This window comes from Trachypithecus francoisi, unplaced genomic scaffold (assembly GCF_009764315.1).
Source record: "Trachypithecus francoisi isolate TF-2019V2 unplaced genomic scaffold, Tfra_2.0 Lachesis_group4, whole genome shotgun sequence".
NCBI classification, from domain to species: Eukaryota; Metazoa; Chordata; class Mammalia; order Primates; family Cercopithecidae; genus Trachypithecus; species Trachypithecus francoisi.
Genome location: NW_022681469.1, coordinates 72623007 through 72637588, shown reverse-complemented (window position 1 = coordinate 72637588; position 14582 = coordinate 72623007). Strand labels below are relative to the sequence as shown.

The 14582-nt window shown below is 39.5% G+C and overlaps 1 protein-coding gene across 5 annotated transcripts in view; it reads right to left on the bottom strand.

Moving 5' to 3' along the window:
* Positions 1-7886: 7886 nt before the first annotated feature.
* Positions 7887-14582, bottom strand: part of ANKIB1 (ankyrin repeat and IBR domain containing 1) — a 171081-nt gene continuing 164385 nt past the window's right edge. For 2 of the 5 annotated variants that reach the window (XM_033194805.1, XM_033194806.1), the window contains 3 exons: positions 12788-12899; positions 11413-11549; positions 7887-11063 (listed from right to left, as the gene is read on the bottom strand). In XM_033194805.1, coding sequence (XP_033050696.1) covers positions 10326-11063; positions 11413-11549; positions 12788-12899 — 987 coding nt within the window. In that variant the 3' untranslated portion in view covers positions 7887-10325. The remainder of the gene's footprint in view (positions 11064-11412; positions 11550-12787; positions 12900-14582) is intronic. The other 3 variants (XM_033194801.1, XM_033194803.1, XM_033194804.1) reach the window with 3 other exon arrangements.

Sequence of the window (14582 nt, the reverse complement as noted above, 5' to 3'; positions counted from 1 at the left end):
ATACTAATTTGGCAGAGTTTTGGGCACTGGAGCTCAGAGCTAGAAAGAATTGGGGACCATCAAAATTTGGTGAGAACTGAGGTTGTGAGAACAGATGAAACTGCCAGAAATGAGAGAAAAGGAAGGAGAACCCAAGAGTCAAACTCTGGGTATGCCTATAACTAGGAGATGAAAGAAGAAGGGCATTGGTCGCCAACATATGAGAATGATGAAAGTGTGATGTTACGGAGGCTATCAGAAACTTTCAGAAGAACTATGTTAGTGAAGCTCAGCTACAACTGACGTAGGGCTACAGTGTCCCAGGTCCTTGAGAATACACGAGGTTGTTTCACTTAACCTACTAAAAAAGGTCAAGGCACAATAAAACTAGGAACAAGTCCAGTAGATTTGACAAGGACCAGATCACCGACTCTTAGGGGCAGGGAGGAGTGAACCTACACTTCAATGAGGCAGGAATGGTTGTTGTGGAAGGAAAGGACAGCCCCTGTAAGAGGTCTGCCAGGTTTACCTAAAGGAAGAGGAGAAACAGCAGAGGCTGGCAAAGGTTGTGCTTTTCCTGTTTTTTCACTTTCCAGGATAGGAAGACATTTGGGCATATTTGGAGGCAGAAGGAAGTGAAGGTATAAAAACCAGCGAGTAGGGACAGGAGTGAGGATGGCCTTAGGCCAAGGACCTTATTCTTCCAAAACTGAAGGACAGGACTGGCCTTGTCACCTGTGGCAGTCTCTTTTGAGATGGAGGTGAGACGACTGAATAGAGGAAGCAGGGAAAAGCGTTCTGCAGAGCCCGTGCTGGGGGAATTAGGGCTTAGATAACACTGGAGGAGGTTTAATTCAGCTGCTCTGGGCTGTGCATGAGGGACTCAGCCAGAGAAGACTGTGATAACTCCTTCCTCTGTTATCAAAAGTATTGGACATGGCAATTTGGTGGAATTTACAGATCTCAAGGAAGACATTTGAATGTAAGTACAGACACTATACGCAGTCCCAGACATCTGACTTTTTGATTGCCTGTTGTTACAAATTTGCAGTATCTCCATTACTTTCTGGTTATGGTAGCTCTCAGAAGGGGACTTTATTTCAGCAGAATTTCATATTGTGTTTATAATCTCTTACTACTACTAGCAAAGTCCTGGAAGATGGGCTTAACCTCTGCAATGTGAGCATGCAGAAGAAAAATGGTCTTTAAAGTCACTCAGCAAAAACTCCAGGAAGGCCCCCTAAAGCTCCTGGGTCTGGATATTTTAACAAACATTACTGTGTATATACCTGCCAAAGTGAAGACACAGTGAATTAATTCCATACAAAAAAGTAAATTCAGCTGGGAAGCTTAAGGTTTTGCATATTCTCCTTGGCATCAAAACCTTCATGCACATACAGTAATAGGAACATGTGACAGCCCCATTGCTTTCTGAAGTTTTCCCTTTCCCAGTAGGCATTAGGCATTTTTGTTGTCTCAGCAATGTTCCTAACCACATGCAGCCTATTGTGTGAGTTTATTGTACATGCCATTACATAGCAGTGATGACTTGATTAAAAGTCCTTACACTTCTATGATGACATTTTGACTTCTGCACTTAGTAAAGGCTCTGAGCAAAATACATATCTTAGGGTCAGTCTATCCAATGAGTAGACTGATTTGTTCTCAATATTAGAAGTTTTGAAAAGAGAGCCAATAATTTGAAAATCTGTCAGGAGTGGTCCAAAATCCAACAATGGGTAGCACATTTATAAGTCAACTAAAGATGAACATAAAAGGGTAATGAACGATTACTGGCCACGAAAAGAGAGAAGAATCCATTCTTCAGGCTTCTGGCTACACTTTCTATAATGCACACAAATGTAGGGACTACCTAGAATTTACTTTTAAATTGTTATTCTTTATATTATTCCAAATGAGTATTCCCTTATCTAGCTCTAGGCATAGTTGGATGAGCACATCTGTGTGTACACAAGTGGACCTTGGTGAAACTACTCATGTTAAAGTTAGCCATGTTGTTTTAAAAATCAGTATACCACTTGGCACTCATAGGCTCAAATAACATCAGTGGCTAAAATGTTGTGGAATATATTTGACATTACTATCAAGAATGAATGTTAGTAGTTTCTTACCAACATTGGTAGTACCTTAATCCAAAGATACTTGGATTAAGTACATTTGCTTAATCCAAGTTTCTGAAACAAATGAATTAGCTGTTAAAGATATCTTCAGTGGCTCCCAAGTTGTAGTAATATTGACAGCTCATAATGCACTAAGATAACATTTGATTTATTGAATTGTTACTCTAAAGCAGGGGTCAGCAAACCATAACCTATTTGCCAACTTTGGTCTGCCATCTATTTTTTTTTTAAATTTTAAAATAATTAAGTAATTGAAGAGAAATAATTCAATAATTCAAACAGATTCATAGGAAGTTGCTATTATAGAGAGGCCCTGTGTATGCTTTAGCCAGTTTCCTCCAATGAGTACCTTTCACATAATGTGCAATATCAAAACCAGGAAACTGACATTGGTAAATGTCTATGTATATTTCTATATGATTTTATCACATGTAGATTCACATAGCCACCACCAATACAGACTATGCCATCATCACAAAGATGTCCCTTGTGTCACTCCTTCGTAGTCACACACACACCTCCCTGCCCCCACCATCCCTAACCCCTGGCTGACACTAATTTGCTTCCAACTCTTATTGTTTTGTCATTTCAATAATGTTATATAAGTGGAATAATATAGCATGTGATATTTTTCAGACTGCCTTTCTTTTTATTCAGCATAAGGCCCTTGAGATCCATCCAAGTGGTTGAATCAATAGTTTGTTCCTTTTTATTGCTGAGTAGTATTCCACTGCATAGATGTACCATTGTTAACCATCTATGAGAGGACATTTTGGTGGATTTCAGGTTCGGCTATTACAGATAGTTGCTATGAACAAATGTGTACAGGTTTTTGTGTGGATATAAGTTTTCATTTCTCTGAGACAAGTGCCCAGGAGTGCAAGTATTGGGTCATATGATAAGTATATGCTTAAGTTTTTGAAGAAACTACCAAATTATTTTCCAGGATGGTTGTACCATTTTATATTCCCATCGGCAATGTATGAGTATTCATTTCTCCACATCCTTACCAGCATTTGGTGTTGACACTAATATTTATTTTAGCCATTCTGATAGGTGTGTAGTGTCTTACTGTGATCTTAATTTGCAATTCCCAGATGGTCAGTGATGCTGAGCAAATTCCATGTGTTAGTTATTTATCTTTTTTGGTGAAATTTTTCTTCATCTCTGTTGTCCATTTTGTATTGGATTATCTTTTTGCTGTTTAGTTTTGAGACTTCCTTATGCATTCTATAAGTTGTCAGATAGGTGGTTTGCAAATATTTTCTCCCAGGCTTGTCTCTTCATCTTCTTTATCAGATCTTTTGTAGAGCAGAAGTTTTACATTTTGATGAAGTCCAGTTTATCATTTTTTTCTTTTATGGATCATGCTTTTGGTGTAAAGTCTAAACATTCTTTGCTTAGTCTACATCTTAGAAGACTTTATGTTCTTTTCTTTTTTTTTTTTTTTTTTGAGATGGAGTCTTGCTCCGTCTCCCAGGCTGGAGTGCAGTGGCGCGATCTCGGCTCACTGCAAGCTCCACCCCCCCGGGTTCACGCCATTCTCCTGCCTCAGCCTCCCGAGTAGCTGGGACTACAGGCGCCTGCCACCATGCCCGGCTAATTGTTTGTATTTTTAGTAGAGATGGGGTTTCACCGTGTTAGCCAGGATGGTCTTGATCTCCTGACCTCGTGATCCATCCGCCTCGGCCTCCCAAAGTGCTGGGATTACAGGTATGAGCCACTGCGCCTGGCCGACTTTATGTTCTTTCTAAAAGTTTCATATTTTACATTGAAATCTATGATCCATTATAAGTTTTATATATAAAGTATGAGTTTTAAGTAGAGGTTCTTAAGTTTTGCCTGCCTTATATCATACCAATTGTTCTGGTGCCATTTATTGAAAATACTTTCTCCTTTTGCGCCTTTGTTAAAACCAGTTGACAATATTAGTGTGAAGCTATTTCTGGTTCTGTTCTATTCTATTGATCTATGTGTTTATCCATCCACCAGTATTGCACTGTCTTGAAAGAGGGTAGCATGGTTCCTCTCACTTTCGTTTTCTTTTTCAAAATTGTTTTAGCTACTCTAGTTCTTTTGCCTTTCCATATACATTTTAGAATTAGCCATAGCTACAAAAAATATCACTGGGATTTGGCACAAATTGCTGCCGAGCAATTGAACTAGTAAGTCCAGCCATTCTGGTATCCGCTAGTGGCTGTGCTATGGCAGTTAAGTTGGGCACAAAATTTCCCCCAAAGGCACAGCTATAATTTTTCAAGTAAAATTGAGATACTGCTAGGGCCAGGCTACTGCCCTCTCAAATATATCATTTCTATGTGACTAGCAAGGCCTGTTGGAGCCTTTCCATCTGGTTAATCCTCCAATTAAGAGTTGACCCACCCTAAAGTCTAGATGTCAGAGCAGAAGTCCCAAGGTTTCCATGGGTTAGGTATTCAGTTTTGAGAGCTGCACATTAATAGCTGCCTGTTTTTCAAAGTGGATGCCGTTTGATGGTTGGGTCAGGTAGGTGGCCACACTGGGTTGGAAAAGGCCTGAGTGCTCTGACTGCCATTCAGTCAGTCAGCAATTTCCCTTTCTCCTCCTGGGATTCTGTATCATGTCTGGAGGACCACCTAGGAGGGGGGGTCAGAGACATGTTGGGGAGCAATTTACACAGCCCATTATTACCTCTGTACATGTGGGAGCCCTCAAAAGGGAGAATCCCACTGACAATCATCAGACAGGTAAGTGTGGGCATACAACACATCAATTCCATTGTACATTTAGATTTAGAAGCCACTTTACATTGAATCACCCAAAAGGCCCCACCCACAAAGCTTCCCTTCCTTACCACAGAACATGTTAAAAAGCCTTTTCCATCACAGGAACACAGACCACAGACCGACGAGTTGAATATGTGTGCAAGTCAGGGGCTACATGTGGCAAATGAGTGCCAGGTCACATTATCTCCCAGCCAGGAGGGTTGCAGAAGAGGCTGTCTGTGGGGAACAAACTTAATTTTCAGCCTTTTTTCTCCTTTGGCCTCTTGCTCCAGGATCAGTGCCGAAACACCGACAACTACCTCTCCTGTGGCAGTGGTGAGCCCCTACAACATCCAGAAAGAACTGGGGCCCTGGGCTTCTATTTTCTCCCATGCACACCACCACATTTTACCCCGAAGTCTTTGGCACCTTCTGTCACTCCTGCACCTAGCACCTTGCCCTCATTACTGGGTGAATCGGCTGTGGTCTGCTCTGTACTTTTAGGCATGGCATTTCACTCACTTCGGCATTTGAACAGTGTTGCAACTGCTTGCAGCTCAACCAAATAACCTTCTGTTTTCAGTCTATCCAAGGCTCTCAATCAAACAGCAAGTTTCTTATTGATGACACCATTTATTTTACGTTTTGGGACTTGACTCAGCCACAGGAGTTGTTGACTCCTTATCTTGAAAACATCCCTTCCTCTGCCTGCCTGCAGGAGTAACAAAGCACCATCTGCACTGTTTGTTTCAATCCTACCTCTTATTGCTAAGCCTCTACACACTGCCTCCTGTTCATGAATAGATAGGACAGTGGGAACTCTTAATCTCCACCAACCCTCGCCCTATATCCATCATTAGGGTTAGAGCATTCACTACCAGATCTCAGGGAGTCTTACATTCCAGAACCTGGCCCATGGTTTTTCAGAATATCATGTCTTTGTCAGCATCCCATCCTTGTTGCCAAAACTCTCAGTTCCAGGATTTCACTTTACCCTACTGACAAACGAGTAAGTTAGCCTGTTACAATCTCAAGAATGCTGACAGAAGACATGAGACTCCTGGGTTAGAGGCAAAGGACTTTATCACTCATGGCACAGCCCTCAGAACGAACCTCAGCATATTCACATCAGTTCCCCTTGTCTCCAGTTTCACAGGGGCAATGCAATGGGCCTGGATGGATAGTAAGCACACGGTGGGGTTCATGTTGCAGTTCAGCTAACACTGAGTGTGAGGAATCCACTTCTTAAGCAGTTAAGCCTGCTCCTTGACCACAAGTTACTAGTTACGTTAAGTCCTGAGATGGCTCAGGCAAAACTGTCAACAGGGCCTTGCAGTCTTGGCACACCTAGTAAGATAGGAGGCCTGACTGTATCCTCCAACAATTATCCTTTTTGTGCTTTGGCTTTGTTCACTCTCATATATTTGTCTCTCAACCTGTTGTATACCGATGGCTCACACAGGCTAGGCACTTATGCAATAAATACTTAATGAGACAGCTGGCTAAGAGATGAAGATAGCTTGATCAAGAATATTGTCAAATTGCAGTTTCAAAGAGTGCAGAAGAATAATTCCTTCAAAAGTTTGGCCACCACTCAATCTGTCAGCTACCTGTGAGTCCTAAGTGGAAGTGAGGTCCAAAGGAAACTTTTCTGATTCATCTTTAAGAACTAAGTCTACTGCCAGTTCCTAATGTAAGGACTATCACATAATATAGTCTAGAAAGAACCACTTCTTCTTTCTAGAAAGAAATCTTTCATTCTGGTGAGAAGGTTGTAACAACTGACAAGACAATATAATGTTGCCAAGGAGAAGACCCAGTAATTATGCCTGTAGCACAATGTTGAGATGAAACAACTTCTGGGCCAGGCACAGCGGCTCTCACCTGTAATCCCACCACTCTGGGAGGCCCAGGCAGGCGGATTTCTTAAGCCCAGGAGTTCAAGACTAGCCTGGGCAAGATAGCAAAGTCCCGTCTCTACAAAAAATACAAAAATTAGCCGGGCGTGGTGGCATGTGCCTGGAGTCCCGTAGGAACTCACCTGAGGTAGGAAAATCATCTGAGCCCTGGAGGTTGAGGCTGCAGTGAGCTATGATCACAATACTGCACTCCAGCCTGGGTGACAGAGTAAGATCCTGTCTCAGAAGAAAATTTAAAAAAAGGAAAGAGAAAAAAAACAATAAACAAAACAAAACAAAACAAAACTACTACTCAGTCCAAGAGCTGAGTACATGAAACATTTTTTCCTTTGGAGTTATTTCAGACTTAAAACACCCCCGAAGTTTGTATTATCACTTAATAGTTAGCTTCCAAGGTTTTACTCTTCAACGATATACTATCACTGCTTTTAAATTATGATCAAACTTTAATAAATTCCAGATTGTAATTAATAACACATAAATGATAAATATTTGAGGACTCAAAGGAGATAAAAAATGAGATTAGTAGCTGTAATGAACAACAATTAAGGAATAATTCAGCCTATGAACATTAGTAGTTAAGCTTCAGATCCACACAATGAAAGGCATAAATAAAATGACACCACTTTAAACGATTATCACCGGGAGACCCCATGAAGCACCAGCTGGGGCAAGGTCAAATGTCATGGGTTGTTTTGGTAACTCATAAGGGACACAGAAAGAGAAGCAGGCGTTTTTATTCATATGGCATAAAACGTTTTTCTTTCCTAAGCAATTTCACAAAACATATCTTAAAGTTATTTTTCTATGTATTTCTATTAGTGTTCAAGAAAAAATAACATTTTTCTCCTGAAAGCTATAGTGATGTCAATAAAATGAGCACTGAAGTCATAATGTTTTAACACATTGTCATGCAGTGTTTCTGTATTTATAACTGGGATACAAAATGCTCAGTGAGTGGCTAGTGTAAAAATATTAGGCACTAATCAATTACATGTAAGAACCAAATTGATCCCATCACATTGGAGGGATTTAATCTGAAGAAAATCAGCTTTCTGAGTTGGTTAAAACAAAGTCTATAATGTAATGAGACAAGATGGAAGTAGTTTAAGTAATAAATGTTTAATCAAAGAATTTTACATATTATTAACAGCATTCATTTGGCCAAACATCTACACATTTGTAGAATCCTACTGTATATAAAGTGGGAATGTATCAAGTATAGACTATGAAAGTGCAAATAACAAGTCAAGGTTAGATTAACTTTTTTTTTTTTTACATTATAAAATTAACTTGTTTACAAAATAGGCTTTGCCAAACTTCATTACTGAATTGTAAAGTCAATGACTGTGTTGTTTTTAAAATATGTACCAAGGAAATACAAATTGGATAATGATCATTTTTCATGCTCAGGAGAGAACAGCACAGAAATAAAGGATACTGCACAAGGAGCAAGGAAACCAGAACCCATTGTGTACACTATCTTCACACAGAGCATTCTTTCTCACCTTAACTGCAGTTGTGCAAGATGCCTCAATGTGATGCAAAGACTCTATATTGGAAAAATTACAACTTGGTCTAAAAACTTATTGGTGTTGATATTTTAAATCCAAAATAAATTTGTAAAAAAATCCTTTAATGGACTATTTCAGTTTAATATACAGTAATACACTGTAGATAAAGTTAATATTTCCCCCCACTAACTTTAAGAGGGATTGATATCAATGTTTCTGATCACTGGAGAAATAAAAACTAATGTGGACCTTTGATATCCATGGCATAAGAGGATTTCCACTACAGTTTATCCTAAGAGGATCTGGGGAATATTAAATATTCTAATATAGTGTCCTAGCAATATGAATTTTAAGTACAAGAATATTTCAAAATCAGGGTTTAGAAAAAAAAGTAATCAAAAACCATAATCACATCTCTTGTGGATAACAATACTAATATAACTTTTTACCCAGCCCAGGATTTGCCTGTACAAACTCAGAACTGAAAGTTTGGTATCTGTAGATTTCTGGTAACAATCTGGCAAAACACTAAATTGGAGGGTTGTACTTATCTATTTTGCTTATGTTATGCTAGTTTTGATAATATTTAAGTAAAACAGCCATTCCAACAGTTTACTGTAGTTTTAATTACACACTGTACCATTGTATCTTAATTACGACTAAGACCAGTATTTTCTTCACAGTAAGACACCGATAACTAGGAAGTTGATTTTTTTAACACTAAACAGTAATCACACAGCAAATGAGTATTGCGCAATAGAATAAACACATGTCAGCATTTACTAATTAGGCAAACAAACTGATGAAACATTTAGTTGTTATATTTAGTGTAAAAGCAAGGCCATGGGTGGTTTTATGGAGGTCTTTGCAATTCATAGCATAGTTACTTGAGAAGAGACATTGAAATTTGAATTACTCACTTATTTAACTGGCAACTATCCATTTAGGTTAGGCAAAGGCACGGTAACATGTTGCGCAGGATGTTTTATTGAATTTCTTAATAATCGTGGGATTTACTATAACTCATGAAAACTCCACTTTTTTTTCTATTTTATAAAACACCATTAAAAGTAATTGCACCCATCAGTAATTAGAATGCACTGTAAAATTGTGAAAACAAATAACTATGATTGCACTTCCAATAAAGTGTCTCTTAAAATACAGCACCGCTGTTGCTAATCAACTGTATTTTAATATTAAAATAAACTGTTTTTAACAGCAGCATTAGGTTTAGTTAACTTAAGCTACAGGCTACATTTATATAAATGCAGTCTCCATGGCAACAAAAACCCATTTAATTCTGGAATATCATTGCTACCAAGTGGCACCTTTTACTCCCGAGAACGCTGACACTGCCCTGGAGCACTCTAGGATGCTGCACACCTAAATGCCTTGTTAGTCAGCGCACAAGTCAGAGTTTGGCACAGTTGGACTGTAAATAGACATGAAAGGAAATCTTTGATTCATGTGAAATTAAAACTAATTACACTTGTGGTAGATGTGGTACTAAAGAGACTTCAATTCACATTGCTCAGACAAAAAGGAAGGAAGTTACGGAAGAGCACGAAGAGATTGAAGACATATATGTTATTGGATCTATCCAAAATAAATTTCTAGAATGAAGAAAACTTTTTTTTTTTTTTTTTTAAAGGAAAGCCACCCAAAGATTAGGCAGTAAGCCTTTAGTTTAAATGGTCAATTAAAGTATTGTCAAGTCTAGGCTAAATAGAGGACTGCATTTTCTTAAAGAGTGTGGAATACAACTTATTTCATTTTTGTTTCTCTTTCTCTTGCTCTTCTTTTTGTCAGCAAAAAGGGGAAAAGCTATTCAATTAAATACAAAGGAAATTCCCTGTAAGGTTAAAATAAAAAATGAAGCTACCATTCAAGGGAACTCCTTTGGATTCAACCCTAATGTCAGTGTTTATCACTGAGTTGGAATTAAGTGAATCAAAGTCTCTATCAAGCTTACTCCACCTAGCATACCATCTGTAACTGTAATTCATTTAGAGCCCAGATGTGTGCAGTTCACACTAAATGTACTTGTTCAAGCCACTCACTTGAGGTTTGAGGTGTCTGACTTGAAACATCTGAACCATCTCCTCTGTTGGCCGCCTCATTACCACTGTCACCAGCTTGAGACACTGCTTCCTCAGCCAGAATATTTTCTTCCAAAGGATTTTCTTCTATCTGGGTTCCTCTACCTTCACTGACACTGGCATCTTCAAACACTGAATCTTCTGGCAGCACCAGTTCCACATCCTTCACACCTTCTGACCCATCTTTGATACAGGGGAGCTGGGAATCTGCACTGATTTCTGTAGTTGCTGGAGGAATCAGGGCAATACTCTGAGGGTTCATGTCATGAAACCAAGCCATGATGTTGCCAAGAAGATTGTCATTGATGTTGGGGTCCTGGCCAGCTGAGTCAGGGTCACTAGCTGAGGGACAGAAATCACTTCTTGCCTCACTGAGAGGGTGTGAATTCAGGGTGTCAGTTGAAAATGGGTCACTCTCTGCTCCTAGTCTCATGAGGCTGTCACCAAGTTCCAAAAGCTCAGAGCTGCTCAATGCAGCCCGAGGGCTATCTGTATTTCTGGGGACAGAGTCCAGCCTGGAAGGTAAAGAAGTGCCTATTGCACCTAAGGATGCTTCATTACTGAGGAAGTCTCTAGTTTCTTCATCGAGGGCCAGCCCAGACTCTTGCAGTGATAACTGTATTGCAAGAAGTATATTGGGATCATCTTCATCCAAGGAACTCAGAGCCTGAAGCAACAGAAAGCAAAACTACTTTAAAATTTGACTAAAGAAAAACTAATTTAACTCAATCAGGTTTACCATTCTTCCTTTACCAACGGATTATTAATTTTATTTATACAGAAAAATTATTTTATCTACTAAAATCTTGTATTTTTCTCCATGCCCATGCTAAAGGAAAAAAAATACCTTAAAATAAATCTAAAATATAGGAAAATATTTTCCTGTAAAACATCTTTAAAACAAAGATTTTAGAATGGAAGGAAGAAACAGGAAAGTGATGAAAGTAACAATAGGAAATCACATTCAACAGACAAAGAGTAAAAGCATAGGCAATGAGGCTGCTCAGAAAGGCTACCTGAAGAGAATCCTGGTTTTCAGAGCGACTGGCAGGGGTGTAGTCACGCAGGGAAGAGCTGTGCAGCACACTCATAGATGCAGAACTTACCACGGATGTGCCAGGCCTGCGGCTGCTGCTGCCGCCTTCTGGAATATCTGTTCCAAAGCAATTGGTACCAAAGACAATTTCGTGACAAGTAAGACTTATTTTTTTCATACACCTGGTTGTTTAGATTGGCAATTTCTCTTTCAGTGCTGGGGAAAACCTGTGTTGACATGTTCACTTAATCTTTCTGGGATTTCTCATCCATATTTGTCTTAATGAGCAATAATATATATGATACTATCACTTCAAATCCGTGATTTTTTACCTTTTTTTTTCTTTTTGAGATGGAGTCTTGCTTTGTCGACGACCTAGCTGGTGTGCAGTGGCGCAATCTCGGCTCACTGAAACCTCTACCTCCTGGGTTCAAGCGATTCTCCTGCCTCAGCCTCCTGAGTGGTGGGGACTACAGACGTGCGCCACCACGCCTGGCTAATTTTTGTATTTTTAGTAGAGATGGGGTTTCATCATGTTGGTCAGGATGGTCTACATCTCCTGAGCTTGTGATCTGCACACCTTGGCCTCCCAAAGTGCTGGGATGACGGGCATGAGCCACCGTGCCTGACTGACTTTTACATTTTTGCTTGCAGTCTATATGGTTCTTTTCATAAATGCAAGTGCTACTATCCATTTCTCTTTTTTTGTTAAGCAATAACTAGTAAAGGTTTTTTATTTTTAGATTTCTTAAAATTAAATAATTTGGGATTTACAATAGTCTGAAGAGCAAATCTTTAGTCCCATTGATCCTGACATTATAGTCAGAAGATTTTCACTTATTAATTTAACATTTAAAAGTTGAATAATTAAAATAATTTATCTCTAATGCCAGAAATTCTCTCTCTTTTAAATAATGTCTACAGGACAACTAAGGCTAGGAGACAAATATTCCATGAACACAAAAACAGTATCAATCAATATGACAATTAACGGAGTGCTTCACTAGTTGCTTAAATGTTTTAGAAGCATTATCTAATTTAATACTCACAATGAGCCTATAAGGTGGCACTATTATTATTGTGTCTTTAGAATGTGGAAACAACCTTAGAGAGGCTGTGACCTAAGTTACACAGCTAATATGCAGCAGAGATGGGGTCATGAATCCAAGTTTGCCTGACTCCACAGACCATGCTCCTAACTCCTCTGATTTTCTGTGTCCTGTCACAACAGAAGCATCTGCATATTTATTGTATATCTAAATGACAAACTCGTTCACAAACATTTATATCAGCCAGTTTGAAGGATAAATTCAAGAGAACTATGGGATTAAACCATACTCAACCCAAGGACTTACCTAAAGTGCTTTCACTTGGCTCATCAGGGTCTGGAGGATTACTGAGTAGACTGTGAACGTCTCCTCGACGACGCTGTCTGTGCCTCCTCCGATACTGAAATTCAGCATATTCCTGCATAAACCAAAGGTTATAAAATACAAGAGAGCATGCAATTTTTAAAATGCAAATAAAACAAACTACACACTTTTTTCCAGGGGAAAAAGTTTGTGATTTTATACACATCTTATAAAATCACTTGGCTGAAACATCAGGTTTTGCCATGCCAAGGAAACACAAAAGGTAAAATGGAAAAAGAAAGTTTTCAACAGTCATTACAATTGCCTAAATTAGGAATACTTGCAAGCTCCAATGCTACATTAGAACACCCCTATTTCATATGCCTGATGATTTCAAGAATCTTGTTATCTAATTAACACTACAGTCATATTGCTCATTTAAGTAAGGCTTTCCTTGAAGGGAGGTTTTTTTTTTTTTTATTTTTAGAGTCAGGATCTTGCTATGTTGCTTAGGCTGATCTTGAACTCCTGGCCTCAAGCAATCCCTACTACTTGGCCTCCTAAGTAGCTGGGATTACAGGTGTGAGCCATTGCACCTGGACACAAAAGTAGTTTTAAAAAAGTGCCTGGGCCGGGCGCGGTGGCTCAAGCCTGTAATCCCAGCACTTTGGGAGGCCGAGACGGGTGGATCACGAGGTCAGGAGATCGAGACCATCCTGGCTAACACGGTGAAACCCCGTCTCTACTAAAAAATACAAAAAAATTAGCCGGGCGAGGTGGCGGGCGCCTGTAGTCCCAGCTACTCGGGAGGCTGAGGCAGGAAAATGGCGTGAACCCGGGAGGCAGAGCTTGCAGTGAGCTGAGATCTGGCCACAGCACTCCAGCCTGGGCGGCAGAGCGAGACTCCGTCTCAAAAAAAAAAAAAAAAAAAAAAAAAAAAGTGACTGGGGGCAGGTGCGGTGGCTCACGCCTGTAATCCTAGTGCTATGGGAGGCCAAAGCAGGCAGATCACCTGATGTCAGGAGTTTGAGACCAGCCTGGCCAACATGGTGAAACCCCATCTCTACTAAAAATACAAAAAATTAGCCGGGCATGGGGGTGGGCACCTGTAATCCCAGCTACTCGGGAGGCTGAGGCAGGAGAATCACTTGAACCTAGGAGGTGGAGATTGCAGTAAGCCAAGACTGTGCCACTGCACTCCAGCGTGGGCAACAAGAGCAAGACTCCATCTCAAACAAACAAACAAACAAAAGTGACTGGGATATATGTAACAGAAAAAGAAAAAAAGGAACAACAGTAAAAAAGAACACACACTGTTAAGTAGTTGCCAGATTGTTGGATTTTCTATTCTTTGGGACTGCTACATACCATATTCACAAATCGAATAACTAGATTAAAAGACAAATGTTAGGTTAGCTTTAAAGTAAGATGATTATTTAGCTTCTTTTCTATATAAGTCGATATGTGGTGCTATTTACAACATAGGTAGGGGAACGTTTTCTATTTAGCATATGGGATGAACACAGACTTAGGCAGATGTCCTCAGTCTATTTTACATTTGTGACAATGTTTAAAGTGAGTTTGTTATCACCAGAGGGTACAACCTGGGACCATCTGCTATTACCTGGGTATAAATGTGACAGAAGGGAAGAGAATAAAAGAGAAGGGAAGAGAAGAGAGGAGGCCAGGGTACCCGATACCAACATAAAAAGGCTAATTTAGAGAATCATTATGGTGTTTTTCCATGATAAACACTAAGATACTCAACTTTATGATTATCCTGGTTACTCTAGAATAT